Source organism: Cervus canadensis, chromosome 1, assembly GCF_019320065.1.
Source record: "Cervus canadensis isolate Bull #8, Minnesota chromosome 1, ASM1932006v1, whole genome shotgun sequence".
NCBI classification, from domain to species: Eukaryota; Metazoa; Chordata; class Mammalia; order Artiodactyla; family Cervidae; genus Cervus; species Cervus canadensis.
Window position 1 is genome coordinate 42923708 of NC_057386.1, and position 21149 is coordinate 42944856.

The 21149-nt window shown below is 45.1% G+C and overlaps 1 protein-coding gene across 1 annotated transcript in view; it reads right to left on the reverse strand.

The window, feature by feature from the left end:
* MYO1D (myosin ID) overlaps window positions 1–17761 on the reverse strand; it is a 351718-nt gene extending 333957 nt beyond the window's left edge. Inside the window, exon 1 of the mRNA XM_043480702.1 lies at window positions 17333–17761. Within this exon, the coding sequence (XP_043336637.1) occupies window positions 17333–17427 (95 nt within the window). The 5' untranslated portion in view covers window positions 17428–17761. The remainder of the gene's footprint in view (window positions 1–17332) is intronic.
* Between the last annotated feature and the right edge of the window lie 3388 nt (window positions 17762–21149).

A 21149-nucleotide genomic window follows, 5' to 3' on the forward strand; every position in this document is an offset into this window, starting at 1 on the left:
CGCTTTACCTTTAGTTGCCATATCATTCTAGAATAGTTCCCTGGGCTTTCCTTGATTTTTAGGAATGTGACATTTTTAAAGATTATAACTATTCGGTCCTTTGAATTTCCCAGGTGTTTCCTCTGATCAGACCCAGGTCATGCATCTTTAGCAGAAATGTCTCAGAAGATGTGAGGCTGTGTTCTGATTGCATCTTTCCTATGGCATGTGATCTGACTCACGGCATTACTGACGCAGTCCCTTCTGCTCACTTATTAGGTGGTGCCTACCAGGCTTCTCCACTGCAACAGTATTCCTTTTCTTCTTTGATATTAATTAATGAGTTTTTTGTAGGGAGATGCTGAGATACTAAGAATGAGATACTTAGATCTCATTCCTCATAAAATTTCAAGTTACTAGGTTATTAGTTTATGCAAGTATGGACTCAGGGTTTCCCATGTGCCTCAGTGGTAAAGAATTCACCTACCAATGCAGGAGACACGGGTTCAAGCCCTGGTCCAGGAAGATCCCCTGGAGAAGGAAACGGCAACCCACTCCAGTATTCTCGCCTGGACAATTCCATGGACAGAGAAGCCTGGTGGGTACAGTCCATGGGGTTGCAGAGAGTTGGACATGACTGAGTACACACGGGGTATGGGTAGGGGGGAGTATGGACTCATGCCTTCTCATTTCAAGTGGATGCTCAAGCTGACCCAGATATAGCCAGAGGGAGCTCCTTCAACCTGGTTTTCATGTCTTCTTCATATTGTCCATCATTCTCTGAGGACTTTTTTCATTTCTGGCACAGCAAAATGCCCCAGGCTCATCTTGCTTTTTGGTTTTGTTTGTTTTAAAACAGGAAGGGATGCCACTTACCTCTTCATTTACAAAAATAAAATTATACCATCTGTCATTAAATATATATCATGTCATACATTTGAGCCAATACATATACACAGCCATATTCTTTGAGCTTGATCTGTAATATTCCAGAGTGTGGATAGGCAGAAGCTCCTGTGCCCAGGATGCTTCCTGATCTCAGCCTGGCTGTTCACCTGTGTCCTTTGTAATCGACCGGTAAACAGAAGTCAATATTTCTCTGGGTTCTGTGGGCCGCTCCAGCAAATCTGAAAAAGGGGGCCGTGGGAACCTCCAACATATACAACTGGTTGATCTGAAGCACAAGTGACAACCTGGACTTGCTGTCTGAGGTGGGGGGCAGTCGTGTGGGACTGAGCCCTTAGCCTGAAGAATATGTAGATAATCGCAGAATTGTACATGTTAAATTTGTAAGAGTCCCAGCTGGTGTCCACTGAGAACTGCTTGGTCATGCTGGGAAACACACCAACGTCATCATATTCCCTGTCATTTCATTTTTAAATTAATTTTTACTGGAGTGTAGCTGATTGACAATGTTGCGCTAGTTTCTGCTGTAAGCAAGGTAACTCAGTTATATTTATATACACATATACCCACTCTTTTTAAGATTCTTTTCCTACACAGATCATTAGAGAGTACTGAGTAGAATTCCCTGTGCTATGTACAGTAGGTTCTTCTTAGTGATCTGTTTTATAGAGAATAATATGCATATGTTAATCCCAGGCTCCCCGCTTATCCCACCCCCTTCATTCCCTCCTTGGTGACCATAAATTTGTTTTCTACATCTGTGCCTATTTCTGTTTTGCAAATAAGTTCATTTGTATCACTTTTTTTTTTTTTTAGATCCCACATATCAGTGATATATTTGTCTTTGTCTGACTCTCTTCACTCAGTATGGCAATCTCCAGGTCCATCCATGTCACTGCAAATGGCATTATTTCATTCCTTTTAATGGCTGAGTAATAGTCCATTGTATATATGTGCCACATCTTCTTTTTCATTCATCCATCAATGGATATTAGGTGGCTTCCATGTCTTCTTCAGTTAGTTTAAAATGACAGTTTCATTTGCCTTCATCACACTGGGCATTCTTTTCTGAATTAACATCATTCTGTCTACACACTTTTACAGTGTGCAGAGTAGATTCTCTTGGTTGCCTATTCAATGATTATACTCTCCTCCTAAAACCCATTTCTCCCTAAAAGAAGCGGATTTTGTTCAGGTATCTCCTCCCTTCCAGATAACCATGTACACTCTCTAAATCAGTCATGATAACCTCATTCCTCAGAACCAGTGACGGATTTAGTAATTTGCATGTGAGCAAATGCAGACCAATGAAACACAAGGAAGTCTCCTAGGGACTTCCTAAGAAAGCAGCAAAGACAAGCAGATGGTCCCCTCTTCTTCCTTTGGAGAGTACTGAGTCTGGAAGAGAGGCACAGAATTGCTGTAACTATCTTCAACCAGCCTGACGAGGAGACCAGCACTCGGACAAAGCTGCGACCACCACAGATGAGAGGAGTCAGAGCCCTTAAGGACTGGCCAGAGCCTCTCTTATCACTGACTTCTGCTTGTGTGAGATGATATATTTCCTTTTGGGGGAAGCCGGTCTGGTCAGGTTTTCTTTCAGCTGCAGCCAACAGCATTTTACCTGATAAGGAGCAGTGAGAACCACACAGCCTCCAGGGGAGATGAGATGAGCCGGAGCAGCGCTTCCAAGTCCCCGTTTTTTTCTCCATAGAGCCCAGGTAGATGCTCATGCATAATAAGGCTCCTAAAACCCTCATCTCTGGCATTCCTAAAATGTTATTTGGTATTTGTATCATTGCCCTTCAGTAAAAGGACTAGCAACTTACTGCATGTTTACATGGTTAACTTTTTCATTGTTGTAACCTGCTTAGATCTTTTAAGTAAGGCTGTTTCAAGTGGGGAAAGAAAAAGCAAGTTAAAGAACTGCTACTTGATTGCAAAACACCAGGGAGTAAACAAGAGAGAAACAAAAGAACAAATATAGAGCTAGGACATCAGAGATTTTTGGTCCAGGAATAACAGTGCTACAAGGCTATTGGAGAATCTTGAGGAAAGAAATCACATAATTTTTTATGTGACTTATGTGAATCACATGTATTCCTAACTTCATGTATCTGTAACATTAGTAAGAGAACCTCCAGGTTCCCTTCTGGCATTAAAATTCTACACCTCAGAGATTTCATTAGGGAAATGGCTCAGAATCCCCTTCTTCTCGTGCTTGAAGCATAAAATCAGAAAAAGCAGCTCCCAAAAGTCAGCTGTAGTCTATTAGTCATTAGCAAGATTGATTTCAAACCCACAAGCACTGCTTTTGGGCTCCTATTCCAAGAAACAGCCCTGCTATATCCGACAGATCAAGACGGAACTATATGGGTGTTTACTATCGCTGAAGGCAAAGTGTAGAATGTAATTGCCAACTCCACACTCCATTCACCAATTTGACAAAAATAAACATTCAGAACAGCCAGCAGACCTGGGGAGTTTTGGTAGCTGAACCCAGATACTTAAAAGCGTGCTAACAACCTGAAGTGACTGCAGGATGTGGGAAGCCCTTCAGGATTTCCCAGTGCCCTTCAAGTCTGAACCCTTCATTCCCAAGGCCCTCTGCAAAGTGTGGTCCTGACTAGTGCTCCATCGTTACCTGGCCCCACTCTGTCCAGAGACTCCAGCTTCACTAAATACCCCTCGGTTTCACCACGGGTCCATCTGTCTGTCAGTATCTCACACTCTCCTTCTCTCATGATTCATTCTGCCTGGCCTGAACCATCCTTCCCTCTCTGATTTCCCTTCCCTATCTGACACCCCACACCTGCCTCCCCTCACCCCCCAGATTCCTCTTCCTTCTGAGTCCACTTAAAGTCAACTTCCTCATGAAATGCCTTCTTTGCAGCATGAATACACACCACCGCCGCTTCCCCTGGAAGGGAAGTCTGCTCTTCCCTTCAGAGCGCTTATTACTACCTGTAATTATTCTTTTGTTTACCAGTTTTGTATGCCTCCGTGGCTGGTATCCCAGGTGACCCAGTGGTAAAGAATCCACCTGCAATGTGGGAGATGTGGGTTTGACCCCTGAGTCAGGAAGATCCCCTGGAAGAGGAAATGGCAACCCATTCTAGTATTTTTGCCTGGGAAACCCCATGGACAGGGAGACTGGCAGGCTACAGTCCATGGGGTCTTAAAGCATCGGACAGGACTGAGTACACACACACCTCACACTGGACCATGAGGGAAATCCCCATCATATTTTCAGTAACAAGTTAAGGACATGGAAAAATGCTGAAGACACTATATGAGAAAACTGTTGACAAAAGTTTATCTTGTTTAAACAGGAAGATACCAAATTTTAAAATATATACATTTATATATGCATAAAACAATATAAGGACATATATCAAGGTATTAACAAGGATGATATGATTATACTTTTTTTAGGGGGTATGGGGAATCTGGTGACAGAAAGAAATAACATATAGTATGCTAAAAGTAGACAATCACAAACATAAGAGTGAAAGAAAATGTACAGATGAAGAGTAAAACAGGACTGTCAAATAATTAAATTGATTTAATAATCACAACGGAGCTAAGAACACTGATTATTTGGGAAAGTTATGATACATTTGTTAATATACCAGTCAGTTCACATCCCACATGACGTCAAAAGAACACAACCGTGGATGAAAAACCAGTAGCCTAGACTGTAGTCCATATCCTGGCTGCACTTGAGAATCACATGGGTACTAATGAAGCTGAATCAATCAGCGTCTCCAGGAGGCAGAATCTTAGGAATCTGGATATTTTAAGAGCTAGGAAATTCTGAAACAAAGCTGAACTGGAGAATCACCAAGTCAGGATAAAGGAAGTTAAAGATCAGGTTTCTTTTCAGTAAAGCTTTCAGATAAACCAGGAACCTAGGAGGCAGAGATTCAAATGATAACAGATTCTGCCAATAGCTACCGCCTCCTGCAAATCAGCAAGCAATCATAAAGTGCACACAGTGAGGAAAAACCCATGCAGCATGTGACGGTTTGTTCAACCACACAAATTTCAAATACCAAGGACAGGAGCAAGTCTTGGAGTAGCACCTTGTCTACGACTCAGAACTCAGCCTTGATGTTACACATTAAAGCAATTAAAAAATCTGAGCAGAGAAGATACACAGACATCTCAAAACCTGTGCTCCACAACTGAAACACCCAGAGCCACCCCCGACTCTTCCTTAGAATTTAGTTAACTTCTCTCTCTTCCCTTCCACGAGCCAGTCCCAGGGCCGATCAGATTTGTGGATTAAGAGGGGACAGAGAATTCACAGGGAAGGCACACTAAGAGAAACTACAGAAACTTAACTGTATATCTAACATGTTAAATGATTCAGATCCATTTGGTGTGGAACAAAACATCACACATACCTCAATAAACCCCAGGTGTGAAAACAATTATTCATAACTATAATCATCAGGATCTAAGTCCTTTAGGAAAGAACTTACATTCTGTTTAAGGAAACAAAAATGAGAGAACATTAGACTTGAGTACCCTTGATATGTTTAGAACAATAAAGAAGCCACTTACGACCTCATTTTATGAAATAACCTTGTAATGTAGGGATCATTCCCATTTTAAAACCAGACAGTAGAGGCCCAGAGAACCAAAGTAAGTTGCTTTTGTCATACTGTATAGTAGTATAGCCACGTGTAAGTTTGGATAACTGAAATATTTCCTTTGTTCATGTCATACCACAATGGCACTTTTAAAATCATTTTGGTTGGAAATATTTCTAATTTTGTGCGTGCATGTGTATATGTGTTTGCAAGGTAAAAATCATCTGGAAAACAACCATTTAGAACAGTGGTTTTCAAACTGGCTTTTCATATGATAGCATTTCTCCTCAAACAAAAAATTCCTTGGTCACATAGAGAACAAACTATGTGATCCCACTGGGAAGAAGGAAAAGGGGAAGGGCATGATAGGGGAAGGAAGTAAGAGATACAAATGTATAAAATAAATAAGCAACAAGGATATATTGTATAGCACAGGGAAATATAGATGTTATTTTGTAATAATTTTATTTATTTTTTTTGTTTGTTTTTTATTTTTTTTGGTTTTTTTTTTGTTTTTTTGTAATAATTTTAAATGGAGTAAAATCTATAGGAATATTGAAAGGCTTTGTTGTCCACCTGAAACTAACATAATATTGTAAATCAACTATACTTCAATGAAAAAATAAAAATAAATTAGCTCATCAAGGAAAAAAAAAAAATTCTGGGACTTCCCTGGAGCAGGAATCCAGTGGTTAGGAATCCACCTTCCAATGCAGGGGACTTGAGTTCGACTCCTGGCCAGGGAACTAAGATCCCACATGCTGCAGAGCAACAAAGACCTGATACAGTCAAATAAATAAATATTTTAAAAAGAAAAAAATCCCTGGGAACCCCAATATGTAAATACAGAGCTGCTCTGTTTGAAGGGCAGGGGGAGGTGGGCTGAAGCCCTACTCCATCCCTACTTGGCATCCCTACTACTCCATCCCTATGACGGCAACTTCTCAGACAGCTGCATGGCCCAGAACACCAAGGAATGCAGGCTGAAAGAGCACCAGTCTATGTGATCTGTGTCACTAGACTTGCTGGATAAAACCATGTCCCTTTAGTGATGTTCAGCAAATGATACAAAGTTACATACAGGCATCTTATGCTGGTAAAAATGTACTCAACTTGCTAACACCAGACTGCACTCCAGTAGGTTTCCCCCTTGTTATCCAATGACAAGCTCCATGTGTCTGAGTGCTACAAGCCTTAGAAAAGAGAGAGAGAGAAAAAAAAAGTCTATCATTTTGCAAGGACCCCAAACATATTTTAGTGCCTTTTTTCCTCCCCCAAGAGTAATGGTAGTTTTTATTTTTCTATCTTCTCAAAGACTGGAATTACAAGAGAGAAATCAGATTTTTAAATATACAAAACACAATACATAAAATGTGGAAAATATATAGTTCAGGCAGGAATCAAAGATGTGAAGATATTATGCATGCATTTATTCATTCACTGATAGACGTGAAAACATCTTGTTCTTAATGCCCGGGAGTAAGCCTTCAGAGATAAAGAAGATAAAGTTACCCTCAGGACTAAGAGGCTAGAGATAGGACACAAATATGAACTGACAGCACAGGTTGAACACAATTTTAAAAAACTCCTCATAGTTGTACTTACATTTAAACTGCTCTAGAGATTTGTAATTTTGAGGGTTTTTTTTAAAAAAGGTTTTCTTCTTAATTACAAGTAACATAAGATGGCAGATACAGGCTTAACTCAACCTCACGATCAAAAGACTATTCTTACAATAAATTTTAAATGACAGATGTTCATAAAAGCCCAAATGAAACAAAATCCAGTTCAGGGTGATCCAAAATAAATGTAAGTTCCTTTTTTTTTTCTTTAATGGAGTTTGCCTTTTTTTTTTTTTTAATTGACTATGACATTTTTCTTGACTTTATATTGAACACAAAGAAGCAGTCTGAGATTCTTTTGGGATCGCCCTGACCCGGCTACGGACGATCCTCTATTGTACAACTTACTCAAAGCCGACTTTGTGGTCAAAGCGGGAGAAACTGTCTGAGTTTCTCTTGGTGTTAGCTTCATTGTTTTAGATGAAGCCATTTTGGGGGACTAATTCACTGGCTTTTAGCGCTTAAGGGACTTGGGTGTATGTAAGTGGTTACTCCCCTCCCCCACCAAGTCTTAGTAATATGACTGTGGGAGATAAATGGAGAGGAGGAATGAAACGAAAGTTGGGTTTGTTTCCTGATGAGTTTTTCCATCTATTCCAGAAGTTTGTTTGTTTTTGTTATTGTTTTTGTTTTAATAGAAACTTGAATTGGAAAAAGTTATGCTCAGCTGTAAGCTTCCCTGATGGTTCAGGCTGTAAAGAATCCGCCCGCAATTCGGGAGACCTGGGTTCAATCCCTGGGTCAGGAAGACCCCTGGGGAATGGCTCTCCACTCCAGTATTCTTGCTTGGAGAACTTCATGAACAGAGGAGCCTGGTGGGCTGCAGTCCACGGGATCGCAATGAGTCAGGCACGACTGAGCTACTAACACTTTTGCATACTTCACATGCTCAGCAGTAAAAATTTGTTTTATCAAAGCAAAATAGCTTTACTAGAATTAATGCTTTAACCTCACTAAAGTGAAATCCACTTCCATACTGTGCACCTATGCAGAGAAACAGGGGGAACGAAGATGGTCTCATTGACTTAAAGTAACTCCTCAGGAAGCAGGTCTGTCCAGATCACAAGCTGCAGATCAGGGTGCAGCTGAGACAAGGAGGAGATGGGAAGGTGGGCAAAGTATCAAAAAGGAACCAGTGGAGGCTCTCAAATTCCTCTTCCATCGATTAAAGTCATTTATCAGAACCCTGTCCTTGGAAATGGTCTCCCTTCCCAAAGTGGGCCATTCTATTTCAGCATTAAATGTTGAAAGTTATGACAAGAGTCACAGGCTGGCTCATTATGTCTCTAACCCACAATGGAATAACCAGCGTCTTCCCCACACAGTCTGGGTGCCGGGTCCTAGAAGTTCTGTCATTCGGCATAAAATAAAGGAAGGAAAAAAAATATTTTTTTTCCATTTCCTCTTCTAGGCTCAAAGACTGTGTGTGTCTGACCCTTTGTGGCCTCAGCCTACCAAGCTCCTCTGTCCATGGAATTTTACAGGCAAGAATACTGGGATGGGTTGCCATTTCCTCCTCCAGGAGATCTTTCCAACCCAGGGATCAAACCTGCATCTCTTGCGTCTCCTTCACTGGCAGGCAAATTCTTTATCACTGAGCAACCTGGGAAGTCCAGTGGAATATTACTCAGCCGTAAAAAGGAATGAAATCGAAAGAAGACTCTTAGCCTGACTCAGTCTTTAGTGGGGAGAATTTGCGGCAGCGTAGGACAGGAGTGTCAGTCATGGTGGGGGGAGGAGATATTTTTTAGCAGTGGAAGCTGGTGAGCAGCATAGCCAGTGCGCTGGTGCTGAGAGGGGGGAGAGGCAGAGAGGGGAGCCAGGATGTGGGGGCCCAGGTGAAAGGGGTGCTTCCTGATGAGACTCTTCTTCCTACAAGGGTCTGCTCACGTTCTACCTGCTCCACAGAGCACAACCTACTCCCAACCCCATTTTTTCTTTTTCTGAATTCCCTGAGAACCTCAGTATATTACATATAAACATCTCTTGATTACATTGTCATCAGTTCTGTTTTTAAAAAATTCTGGTTCACTGGTTCCTTCTCTCTAGGAAGCCCTTAGAACGACTGTCATATTCATTTTGGCTCAATCATTTTCTACTTGATGTTGATCTAAGTATAAAGGTATCTTTTACTCCCAATTAAGCTATCCCCGCAAAGAACAATTTTTTTTTAAAGTAGCCCCCACTGAAGTACCCAACAAAGTGATAAGCACACAGCAAGAATTCAAGTAGTTGTCAGCTCTAAAGCCAGGTGATCATACTAAAAGTGCATAAGGTCTCTAGTTAAATAAACAAATAAGTTAGAGATCAAAAAAAGAAGAAAAAAAAAAAAAGACTATATTTAAAAGCTCATCACCCAGCTATAGTGCTTGGGGACTTCCCAATGTCACCAACATTCAGCAGGGAATGAAAGCAAGGAACAGTAAACATGAAGAATAAAATATTTTGGAACATTTATGAATAATATGAACAGCTGATCTCCTTTCTCAAAGAGCTTAAAACAGTTTCCAGGAACTAAATAGCGGTAACCCTGAAGGGAACAAGGTTATGTGTGTGATAGTTATGGAGAGAGTTGGGAACCAGCATGGACACTCGGTCCACAGGGCTGCATTGAGGGCATGCAGAGGAGAGACAGGACCATCTGCTGAGCATCTCCCGACAGCATGCTATGGCTACCACGCTGGGGTGTCTGACAGGTGGCAGAATTTAATCTTCATGATAAGCCTTCATCTTTACAGATGAAGAAATTGAGGCTCAGGCAGGTTAAGCAACGTGTCCAAGGCCATGTGCCTAGTAGTAATGAACAGAGAGAGTGAAGATCCACATCTGTTTGTCTCCAATGCTTTTGCTCTCTCCACTAGGTAACCCCAACCTCTTCTAGAACACTTTTCATTCTTGCCCCCCAAATAAAGCCAAATGATTTTGTCTTTGTGAGGAAAGAAGAGGTAAGAACAGTTAGCTCTTCCGTAGTTATGGAGTCAGGGCAGGATTCAGAAAATAGAGTTAACATTAGTTGAGAGGGAATTACGAACCAAGGACCATACAGGCACCTTTAACACATCATGTGATTTCACCCCAATAACCCTAAGAGAGAGAACTTGAGGTTAACATATATGAGTTAACTGAGGGAAGTTAGCTTACCCTATGGCATGATGCTAAAAAGAGGGAAAGTGAAGTGGGGATTTGAACAGGGCCCAATCAGGTCTCAAAGCCTCTTTCCACTACCCTCCAGCATACACTTCCATTTCTTCTTCCCATAAATGCCCAAAACTAAAGTTTGGGAAACACCACCTATTAAGAGATCTGCCCAGTAATTACATAACAGTTGAACCAAAGGGAGTCTGCATCCCACAGGAAATAAAACTATCATCAACCAAGGAACTGAGTAGGCAAAGAGAAAGAGATTTTGCAAAGTGTATTTAAAACTGCTGCTACCCTCTGAATCCCTCCATGAATCTAATGGACTTTTTGTTAGGCCATGTCACTGAGGTTCATCACCAAGTTACATCCCCAGTGGGGCTAGAGCCACTGTAGACAGCAGATGCCCCTAGATGGGCTTGACCATGGCTGGGCAATGACACATGACCCAATCCAGTCCCAACAGCAACATAGCGATGGAGGCCAGAGAGTTATCATAAGATGAGGTTGGTCCATGAGATCCGGTCCTTTTTGCTGAGCTGGCTCAGACTCAGGTGAAAATGTCAGCAAACAGCTCTCCACATCAGGATAACTCACACCGCTGACAACTTAGCCATGAATCACTAAGTAAACATACTTCTATCTCCACCAGCTTCCCCATTTTCGTCTCCAAGTTAAACAAAGAGCCAATCTCCTTAAAAAAGATGTTAAATCCTCAGGACCTGCGATGAAATGCACCAGTAGCAGCTTCTAAGGGCTCGATCCCACCCACATCTGGCTCTGTTTGGGAGCTAAATTCAGCAGAAGTCTCCAGGGTCAACCAATGACCCCGAATAAAAATAGTCTTGGAAATCTGTCACGGAGCAGGAAAGGAAACAAGACGGCAGGGTGATTCACTCCAAATGGCAGCTCCGAAACCCAAATTCTCATTTTTTTGTCCCAATATGAAGCCAATGTGCAAAACAGGCCCGGAGCAAACTGTCCTTTTCCGAAGGCCTCTAAAAGTGGCTGCCAAAGAATTTCACATGCAAGCCAAAAAGATTTAGTGTGCCATTCACCTCTCCTGTGACTCCAACCAACTACAGCTACTTTGCAGGAGAGCTCTGAACCAATCACAGGTTGACCCATGCTTGGGGACCACCAGAGTCCCTGAGGTTTTTGCCCCAGTAAGCAAGAGGGCCATCTGTCTTATCTAATTTTCTGAGTGGTCAAACAGCCACAGGAAGGGCACAGAGGCTGTGTGGCAAGTGAGAGAGAGAAATAGCTATCACCTCTTCATTGTCTTTCTACTAATTCTAAAACTCACTGCTCCAGCTCCTCTCCCACACACTGAAGTTGTATTAAAATAAATACAATATTTTGAGATGATTGTATGCTATTTTTTTTCTAATTAAGAATTCCATGGGCTTCAGCCAACATTTGATGGCCTAATTCATTTTTTTTTCTTTTATTTTTTAATTTTATGGCCACACCGCGTGGCTTGTGGAATCTTAGTTCCTGGACCAGAGATCAAACCCAGGCTCTCTCATCAGTGAAAGCATGCAGTCCGAATTATAACCAGGGAATTCCCAGTTCACTCATTTTAAAATGTATTGAAGGCATAGATGCTCAATCCTAGAGCATGATAGAAAATGCAGAAGGACTAGAGGGTGGGTTTGTTTCACAGCCACTCACCTGCGCTTGCCCCTTCCAAAGCCCTGTATCTAATGTGACATTCATAATTTACATTCTTTTCCTTAGAGATGGTCCCCCCCTCCCCAACTGAGTTTCAAAGGACCACACAACCTGGATCCACCTCTGGACAGGCTCTGGGGCTTTGGGGAATCTCACAATTTGGTGGGAATGCAGGCATGCAGAGAACAACAGAACACGATAAATCCTAACAGTTATGGTCAAGTGCCCATGTACCCTGGGTCCACAGGTGAGGGCATGGTTAACCTGTGCCTCAGAGGACTGGGGAAGACTTCTCAGAACTGGTCTTGCAGAACCACTAAGAGTGTAACAGGCAGGGAATGAGGGCAGGGAGTCAGGGGTGGACACCCCAGGGACTGAGAACAGCCCAGGTCAGTGGTTCTCAACTGGGGCCAATTTTGCCCCCTCGCCCACGAGATACTTGGCAATATCTGGAAACATTTTCAGTTGTCATCTGGGAAGGGAACAGTGCTCCTGCCACAGGGGTTGGGGGATGCCCCAGGGTGACCCCATGAACTCTCACCCACCAGCCCCCTCTGTCCATGGAATTTTCCAGGTAAGAATACTGGAGCGGGTTGCCGTTTCCTACTCCAGGGGATCTTCCCAACCCAGGGATCGAACTTGTGTCTTTTGCAGCTCCTGCGCCGGCAGGCAGATTCTTTACCACTGCACCACCTAGGAAGCCCAGGCAGAGGCCAGAGATGCTGCTGAACAAGTGACAACACACAGGACAGCCCCCCCCCCCCAACAACAAAGCCTGACCCCGCTGCGTTGTCAACAGCACAGAGGCGGCGGCAAGCTTGGTCTAAGAAAAGAGAAGAAAGACGCTGTGTTATAGTAAAGGTGAGAAGTTGCCTGGAGCTTTGGTAAACACAGGGCTTCCAACCACTGCCTTCACGGAAGAGAAGAACCAGTAAGAAAAGAGGACATGTTAAATTTCTAAAGAGCCAAGACGTCAGGCTGGGCGGATGCCTTATTCTCAAAACAGGAATCACCACCAACAAAGTCAGACGCTGGAAGCCTAAGGTGGGTTTCCTGCGCTATGAAAAGCACTTCTCAAAAGTCCCGGGGAACGGCCATCCACATTCCTCCTTGCTCGTGGATGGCTAAGGGGTGAGTAAGAACGTGGTGAGGCCCTGGTGCTCTACGTGGCGTGGAAGAAAAGGAACTAAAGGCTCCAGAGAAGCAGCAGCTATGAAGAAAGCAGAAAGAACATGGTGGGGATGCCGTGGATGAAGCTCCAAGTGGCCGTGCGGTGGGTTGGTGGGAACCAGGCCTGACCATGAAGGTGGGAGGCGCTTGTGCCTGCATCTTACTCCTTGATAGGACCCTGGAAGTTGAGTGAGGAGGCTACCACCACCGCCAAAGCCGAAGACATCTCTGCCTCCACTCAACGGAAAAGCAGGGCTTCCCTGGTGGTCCAGTGGTTAAGAATCTACCTTGCAAAGCAAGGGGACACCGGTTCGGTCCCTGCTCCGGGAAGATCCCACATGCCATGGAGCAGCTGAGCCCATGAGCCGCAACTGCTGAGTCTGCGCTCTAGAGCCCGCGAGCCACAAGTCCTGAGCCCTGCACAACCTGGAGCCTGTGCTCTGCAACAAGAGAAGCCACCGCCATGAGACGCCTGAGCACCGCAGCTCAAGACGAGCCCCCACTCGCCCCAACTAGAGAAAAGCCCATGTGCAGCAGCGAAGACCCAGCACAGCCAAAAACAAACCTAAAAAAAGGAAAAGCAACTCAGTAGAACAAATCTCCCCTAGCAAGAGACTTGTAGGAGGGAGACAAGACAGCCCTCAAGATAATAGTAGTTTTGGGTATAAGGGTTAAAAAAAACCACAAGCTGAAACCCCTTCTCAGATACACTGACACACGCTAACCCACATCACCCTTTGAGTCTCGCTTCCTCCAGACCCACATGCACAGACACATGCCTACAATGATTTTTTAAAATGATAATAGTCAGGGGAAAGAGACATCAATTGTACAGATGTCTAAAATAGAGCATTTAACCAAGAAAGGAAGAGAATGCCGGACTGGTATCAAAATAAGCTAATTCTAAACGGACAATGTCACAAAAGCTTAAAAAAAGAAAATGTTGTCACAATGGGTGCTACTGTCGGAAAAATTAAAATTCGGTTTGGATGACACAGACCCCTGATACAACTGGAGCTGTAAGTGCCTAAATGCACATCACAGGCCATAAACGAAGCAAAAGGGCCTTGAAAAAAGCCAGACAGACAGCAAAGGACAGGGCATTCCAAACAGAAGAGGAAACGCTGCAGCCTGGGCAAGGCAGGAATGATGGAGCGTGTGCACACATATCCATTGAGAGATGAAATACACTCAAATTTCACCTCTATTACAACCATAGATATACACCTAGTACGGACCAACTAGGCTTCCCTGGTGGCCCAGTGGCAAAGACTCCGTCTACAATGCAGGAGACTCGGCTTCGATCCCCGGGTTGGGAAGATCCCCTGGAGAAGGAAATGGCAACCCATTCCAGGATTCTTGCCTGGAAAATCCCATGGACAGAGGAGTCGGGTAGGCTACAGTCCATGGGGTTGCAAAAGAGTCAGGCATGACTTGCAACTAAACAACAACAACGAACCAACCACCTGTATTTGGGGAGATGAAAACATTACACGACATAACAGCACCTGGATCTACAGTGGGTTTCTGGTCACATTCTTCAGAGGGAAACAGACATCCCAAGGTCACAAGAGCATAAGCCCAGGAGTTCACACAGCTATACACTGGTATAGTTTCTGGAGGGCATCGGGGTGGTAGGAAATTCAATCAGAAGGAGGCCTGCTTTCCACCTGGATCATCAGGATTTACAGCTGGGGAGGAGGCAAGGGTTTGGCTACCCTTTAACGACTCCTGGGAACCAATCCTCCCAACTTTTAAGTAAATCATCAACAATCATTGAACCTGTGCACCGAGAATTGCAGCCAATTCTCAGAGTGGTCAAGTACACACACAGGTGAGAAACAACAACATCCGAATGTTGACTGAACCAGTGACTGGGAATAAAGGTAGACCTAGAAACCCAGGCGTTAGCTGATTCCTCCCACAACTCCGCAACACCTACTCCTTTGCTCTGGACAGCTCAATTCACTATCACCCAAAGAGCAAGTGTGTGCGTGCTCAGTCACTTATTCATGCCCAACTATTTTCGACCCCATGGACTGCAGCCTGCCAGGCTCCTCTGTCCGTGGAATTCTCCAGGCAAGAATACTGGAGTGGGTTGCCATTTCCTTTTGCAGGGGATCTTCCTGACTCAGGAATCAAACCCGCATCTCCTGCGTTGACAGGCAGATTCTTTACTGCTGAGCCACAAGGGAGGCCCCATCACCCAAAGAGAATCAGCTTGTAAACCTCACTCCTCTGCTGGCCACTTTATCCATCTGGAATGTTCTCCACCTACACAGATCTTACGCATCCTCTGCAACTCCTCTCAACCCCTCCTCTCCTCCTCTAGAAGGTGTTTCTGAGCCAGCCTAAGGCATCTCTCCCTCTGCTGAACTCCCAGAACAATTAGGCTGTCCAATTACTTGGCAAAGAACTATCTCAGCTCTATAAAGCTTTAACTCGTCTGTTGTTTTCTTGACCTAGTATTTAAATGAACAGAAATTTTCATTTTGCCCCCTATCTTTATTAATATGCCACACTGTTGAGAGGTAAGGACACACCTGATAATTCTTTGGACCCTCCCATCTTACTTCCTGGAGCAGTGTTCCTCAATCTTCTTGGCACCAGGAATGGGTTTCGTGGAAGACAATTTTCCCTTGGACCGGGGGTGGGGGGGGTGGGGGGGTGGGGGGGGGCGTGTGGTGTGGGTAAGGATGGTAGTTTCAGGATGATTTAAGTGCATTACATTTGTTGCACACTTTATTTTTATTATTATCACATCAGCTCCACGTCAGATCATCATCCCAGAGTCTGGGGACCTCTGTCCTAGAGTATCCTGCATAATACAGAATTAAATTGCAAAGTTCTAAGTTCTCTTTTGAGCTAAGTTATGCTCACATTAACAATCTTTCTTAACAGTCAAGTCTAACAAGGCTTTGCAACAAATGATATGTGAAAGCAAGAAAAAAAAAATGTAATACAAAAGAATCTTGGAGATCATTATTTCACAAATTAGGAAACTCAGACATGCAGACTGGCTCAAAGTCCTTTGCAGTGGTGGGTGAACAACAGTTTGTGTCCCTGCTCCTTACTATGGCACATCATGAAGCCTGGCTAAGAGCAGATGATGACTATGGGGATTGCAATTTTGAAGATTAAAAAAGTTTTAAAAATTCTTCAAGTTAACACCGGAACTTATACTGAAAAGTGGGATTAGTTAAGCATCCTAACCTAGATTAAGATTTTCACAAATTTAGCACAGCACAGAATGAAGTGATATTCAAATTGTGCAAGAAATGGGATCAGGACTTTCAGGAAATGCACACACACACACACACACTCTCCCCCTTAAAAACTCAGTTTTTAAACTCCATTTACTGTAATTTTTTTTTAAGTCAAACTACTTTAAAGATCTGCTTACATATATTACTCTCTCAGGAGTGTAATAATCACACGTAAAAGCCTTTCTAAAACAAATTCGCCCTGGAAGCCCATTCCGGGGCGTTGAGTTGTGACTACATTCTCAAGGATGTTAGTAACACAAGGGCTCCATCCACAACTCCTTGAGGAAAAAAAAAAAAACTGAAACCATGAATGCCTTGTCAAATTCAGACAGTTTATCTTGGCACTGGCAAGCAGAGCAGTCTCTTCGATGTCTGGAAACGTGTCTAATTACGTTTTTAGAGAGTAACTAAAAAATAGCCAGTGTCCCGGAACAGACGGCTCAGGGATCACTCCATAGCATCCTGAATGACGTGATGGAACCACGCCAGGAAAAGATAAATAAATAAAGGAGAAGACGAAAGCGAAAAAGAACCAAGTGTGAAACCACAATGAGACCCCTAGACTTTCCGCAAAACAACCCTCCAGTCTTCCCAGGGGCTTGAGGCCGCCAGGACTCTCCCGAAAGTTTTTATTTCCCTTTTGTTTCCATTAGGTCACCCGGCCCGCCCACAGTATTTACCTGGGGGCAGTACATTAGCCTGCCCGGCCCCAAGCTCAGCCTCCAGCTCGGCACACCCCCGATACCCACCCTTCCGTCCGGACGGCACCCAAGGACACCCCTTACTCTGGAACGCGCAGCCCCGGAGCTCGGCACGCCCCTTCCACTCGGATGCGGCCGCACCCCGGTATGCAACCAGAGAGTTTAGCGGAACCCGGACACCCCCCGCCGCACCCCGAATCCGGCCACACGTCAAGGGCGCCCCCTCTCGGAAAGGCGCAGGCTCGCGGCACTGCGCACGGCCGCTCCGCCGCCCTCACCTGAGCCGGAGGTTGGCCATGAACTCGGGCATGGAGACGGTGTCCATCAGCACGAAGTCCGCCTTCCCGAACTCCAGGCTCTCCTGCTCCGCCATGGCGCCGGCGCACGGGCTCAGGTGGGCGCGGACGGGCTCAGGTGGGCGCGCTCGGACGGCGCGGGGGGCCGGTCCCCGGGGCGTGCGGCGAGCTCGGGCGGGGACGGGGCGGGGCGCGGGGAAGGGGACTCCGCGGCCAGTCGGTGGGATCTGGACCGGACGGAGGCCGCTCCGCGGCTCCTCGGCGCGCTCTGGGCCGGCGCGGCGCACCCGGCAGTTTCCGCTTCTCCAGCGGCGGCGGCCCGGCGCTGTGGGGGGACGGGACAACGAGACGGAGACGGCGGCGGCTGGTCCCGCCTCTGGCCTTGGTCTGGCCCCCGCCCCGCGACCGGCCCGCCCCGCCCCGCCCCGTCCTGTCCCCGCCTCCCGGCCTCCCCGCCTCCCCGCCCCGCCAGCCGGGGAGCCGCCCTCGCCGGGGCGCAGGCCGCCGCCTCCTCACCTGGGCGGCGCGCACGCGCGGGGCAGCCGGCGGGGGCGCGCCCCGGGCCCGGGCCCCGGCGGCGGGACGGCAGCGCCCTCTGGGGACCGTCGTTGGGCGCTCAGCGGGGCGGTGCCGAGGAGTGCGGACGTAGGAGGTGGGTATGTGGAATCAAGTTTCCAGAATTGCTGCCTCCCGTCCGGGACTTGGTTCAGTTCAGTTCAGTTCAGTCGCTCGGTCGGGTCCTCTTTGCGACCCCAGGAACTGCAGCACGCCAGGCTTCCCTGTCCATCGCCAACTCCTGGAGTTTACGCAAACTCATATCCATTGAGTCGGTGATGCCGTCCAGCCATCTACCCTCTTCTGTCGTTTCCTTCTCCTCCTGCCTTCAGTCTTTCCCAGGGGCTTGGTAGATGCCAACAAAGTTAACAAAAGTAGCTCGTGGAGTTTCTCACGTGAATGATTCATGATGATTCTGACACTCAGCTGCGACGCTGTCTCCTGATCTGCTCACATTCTCTCCATCCTTAAAATGATGGTTCACGCTCAGGCTGAGATAGTAATAGTAATTAGCTTGTTGAGGGGACCAAAAGTGCTCAGAGTTTTTCTGAGGGACTTGGAGAAGTTAGTAACTTGTCACAGGCTGCTTAAGTAGTGGGGAAGCTGCAATATCACCCAGGTCATTTGATTTATGAGCCCCAGCGTTTAGCCACCTGGCAGATTGCTTTCCTTCTCCATTTCCTTCTCGGTGTTCCCCGATCCATTTTTCTCTTCCACCTACCTAAGAGTGGCTTCCCACTTGGCTCAGCGGTAAAGTGGTAGCCTGGCTCAGTCTCTGCCTGCCAATGCAGGAGACCCGGGTTCGATCCCAGCGTCGGGAAGATCCCCTGCAGAAGGAAATGGCAACCCACTCCAGTATTCTTGCTTGGAAAACTCCATGGACAGAGGAGCCTGGTGGACTATATAGTCCATGGGGTTTGCAAAAGAGTCAGACATGACTAGCAACTAAACAACAACGACAACTAAGCTTGTTATCAAGTATTACCTTATATTGTTGTTAGGTTTTTCATCTATCTGTGTATCTTCTCCCTGGAATTATTGTAGGCTTCTTGAGCATGGGATGGTGTCTTAAACTTTTCCATCTCCCCCTTGGCACCCACCAAGGAGCTGTTGAACTGCCTTGCACATGTACTTATGAAATGCACAGTGGTCCAATGGGATAGAATGGGTTTTACGTGGTCTCCAATTTATAGATGTATTGATCCTGGAAAATTCTTTTGGAGCCCAGACTGCATTTTCTCAGGGAAAATCTATCATAAGTGGTTTCTAGGGCAGCTGCACTGCTTCGGTCCTGTGTTTCTACTAGGACCAGTAAGTCCCCTACATCCGAACCTTCAAGTTGTGAACTTTCAAAGATCTGCAAGTGCGTTCCATCAATGTCAGGTGTAAGTGAAATCACAGCTTACCCTTGGTCTCCTATTGCTGATGATCCTTCAACTCTACCAACTCCTACCTCTTCTCCCACCTCCAGTCAGCAACTCTTCTTGTGCATTCACTCGATGCCAGCCCCTGTATGCCAGCTGTTGTGATGTACTACTGTACTTTTCAAGATACTGTACTGTAAGGTTAAAAATGTTTTAATTCTTGTCTTTGTTTTTTGTGTATTATTTTTGTGACAGGTTATTATAAACCTATTATACTACAGTACTATATAGCCAATTGTGTTAGTTGGGTCCCTAGGCTAACTTTATTGAATTTACAAGTTGGACTTACAAATACACTCTCAGAATGCAGTGTGTTTGTATGTAGGGAACTTACTGTATTTCAAAACCTCCTAGCAAATCTAGAAGCCCCCAAAGACCTGGCTGGACTCCAACACTATGGCTGAATGTGAAACGAGTAAACCAGACCTAAGGACCCTGCCTCTCTGTCTGCTTCAGTTGCCAACAAACCACCCTGGCCAAGAGAGAAGACAGCTTGATCACCTCCCAAGGGAGCATATCTGCCATCAGAAAGTCACCCCAGTCTCAGTCACAGGCAGAGCCTAGTGGCAGTCTGACTACCATGAGTAGCTCCCCATCTTCAGAAGGTGCCCTCATTTATGGAGTAGGACCTCTGGGCTAGGTACTTTCCAAGGTAGGACTGGCCTTTGCTTGAGTCATTTTTGTGGGTGAGTCAGTAGCTAAGCAGGTGATTGCAGAAAGCGTGATACATCCTTAAAATGTTTTCATTGGTACATTTTAACATAAAATAGAATTTAAAAAAAAGAAAGAGGAAGAAATCCCAAATTCTGTGCAATTGGGAGCAACTAGGGACTCATTAGAAATGATCACTGAAAAATGAATGACTATGTGTTCCCTGAACCCTGGCATTGTTAAAGCAAAAGTGGTAGGATCTATGGGAGGATATAGCTGTGGTTTTCAAATGGCCAAAGCAAGGGAACTCCTGTATTTATCCATATCTTGTACAGGAGCTGAATGTATAAAACATACACACAATATATGCAAAGGGTATTTTATCAATTTAAAGCCCCAAATTAGTATACAATCAGGCATTGAGACCAGTGAGACTCTCTTGATGAACCCAAATCTGTCCAGTGGGGCTCGCTGTCACCTTAAATCAGCCTCAGGATTTCAATTTCCTTTCTTATGGATGTTTTGGTTGTACATGTGTGTTAGCCGCTTAGTCGTGTCTGACTCTTGCCACCCCATGGACTGTAGCTCACCAGACTCCTCTGTCCATGGGATCCTCCAGGCAAGAATACTGGAGGTTCTTATTTCCTTCTCCCGGGGACCTCCTCAACCTAGAATCAAACCCAGGTCTTTCACATTGCATGCAGATTTTTTACCGTTTGAGCCCCCAGGGAAGCCATTCAGTTGTACAGTACCAAGAAAATGCTGATTGACATGTAATTTGTTACTGGTACAGTTTAACATCCATCTGTTTGAAAGGCCAGTGCATGCCCACAATCTCATTTATTAGTGACACATTTATAAGAAGTTCCAGTATACTCAGAAATGGCAGGAGAAACTGAACACTGAGGTCTACACTCGTACAAGGTAACGTACGAGTTACCTTGCTCATTAGCTCATTATTTAATAATTAGCTCATTATTAAGCTCCTTTGTGATAGAAATTTGGATATAAACATTTGGATGGGTAGGTTTGTATTACAGCTTAAAATGTACTAAAAACCAAAATTAAAGTTAACATTGCCAATTGTTTAGTCACGTCCAACTCTTTTCGACCCCATGGACTGTAACCCACAGTCTCCTCTGTTCACGGGATTTCCCAGGCAAGAATAG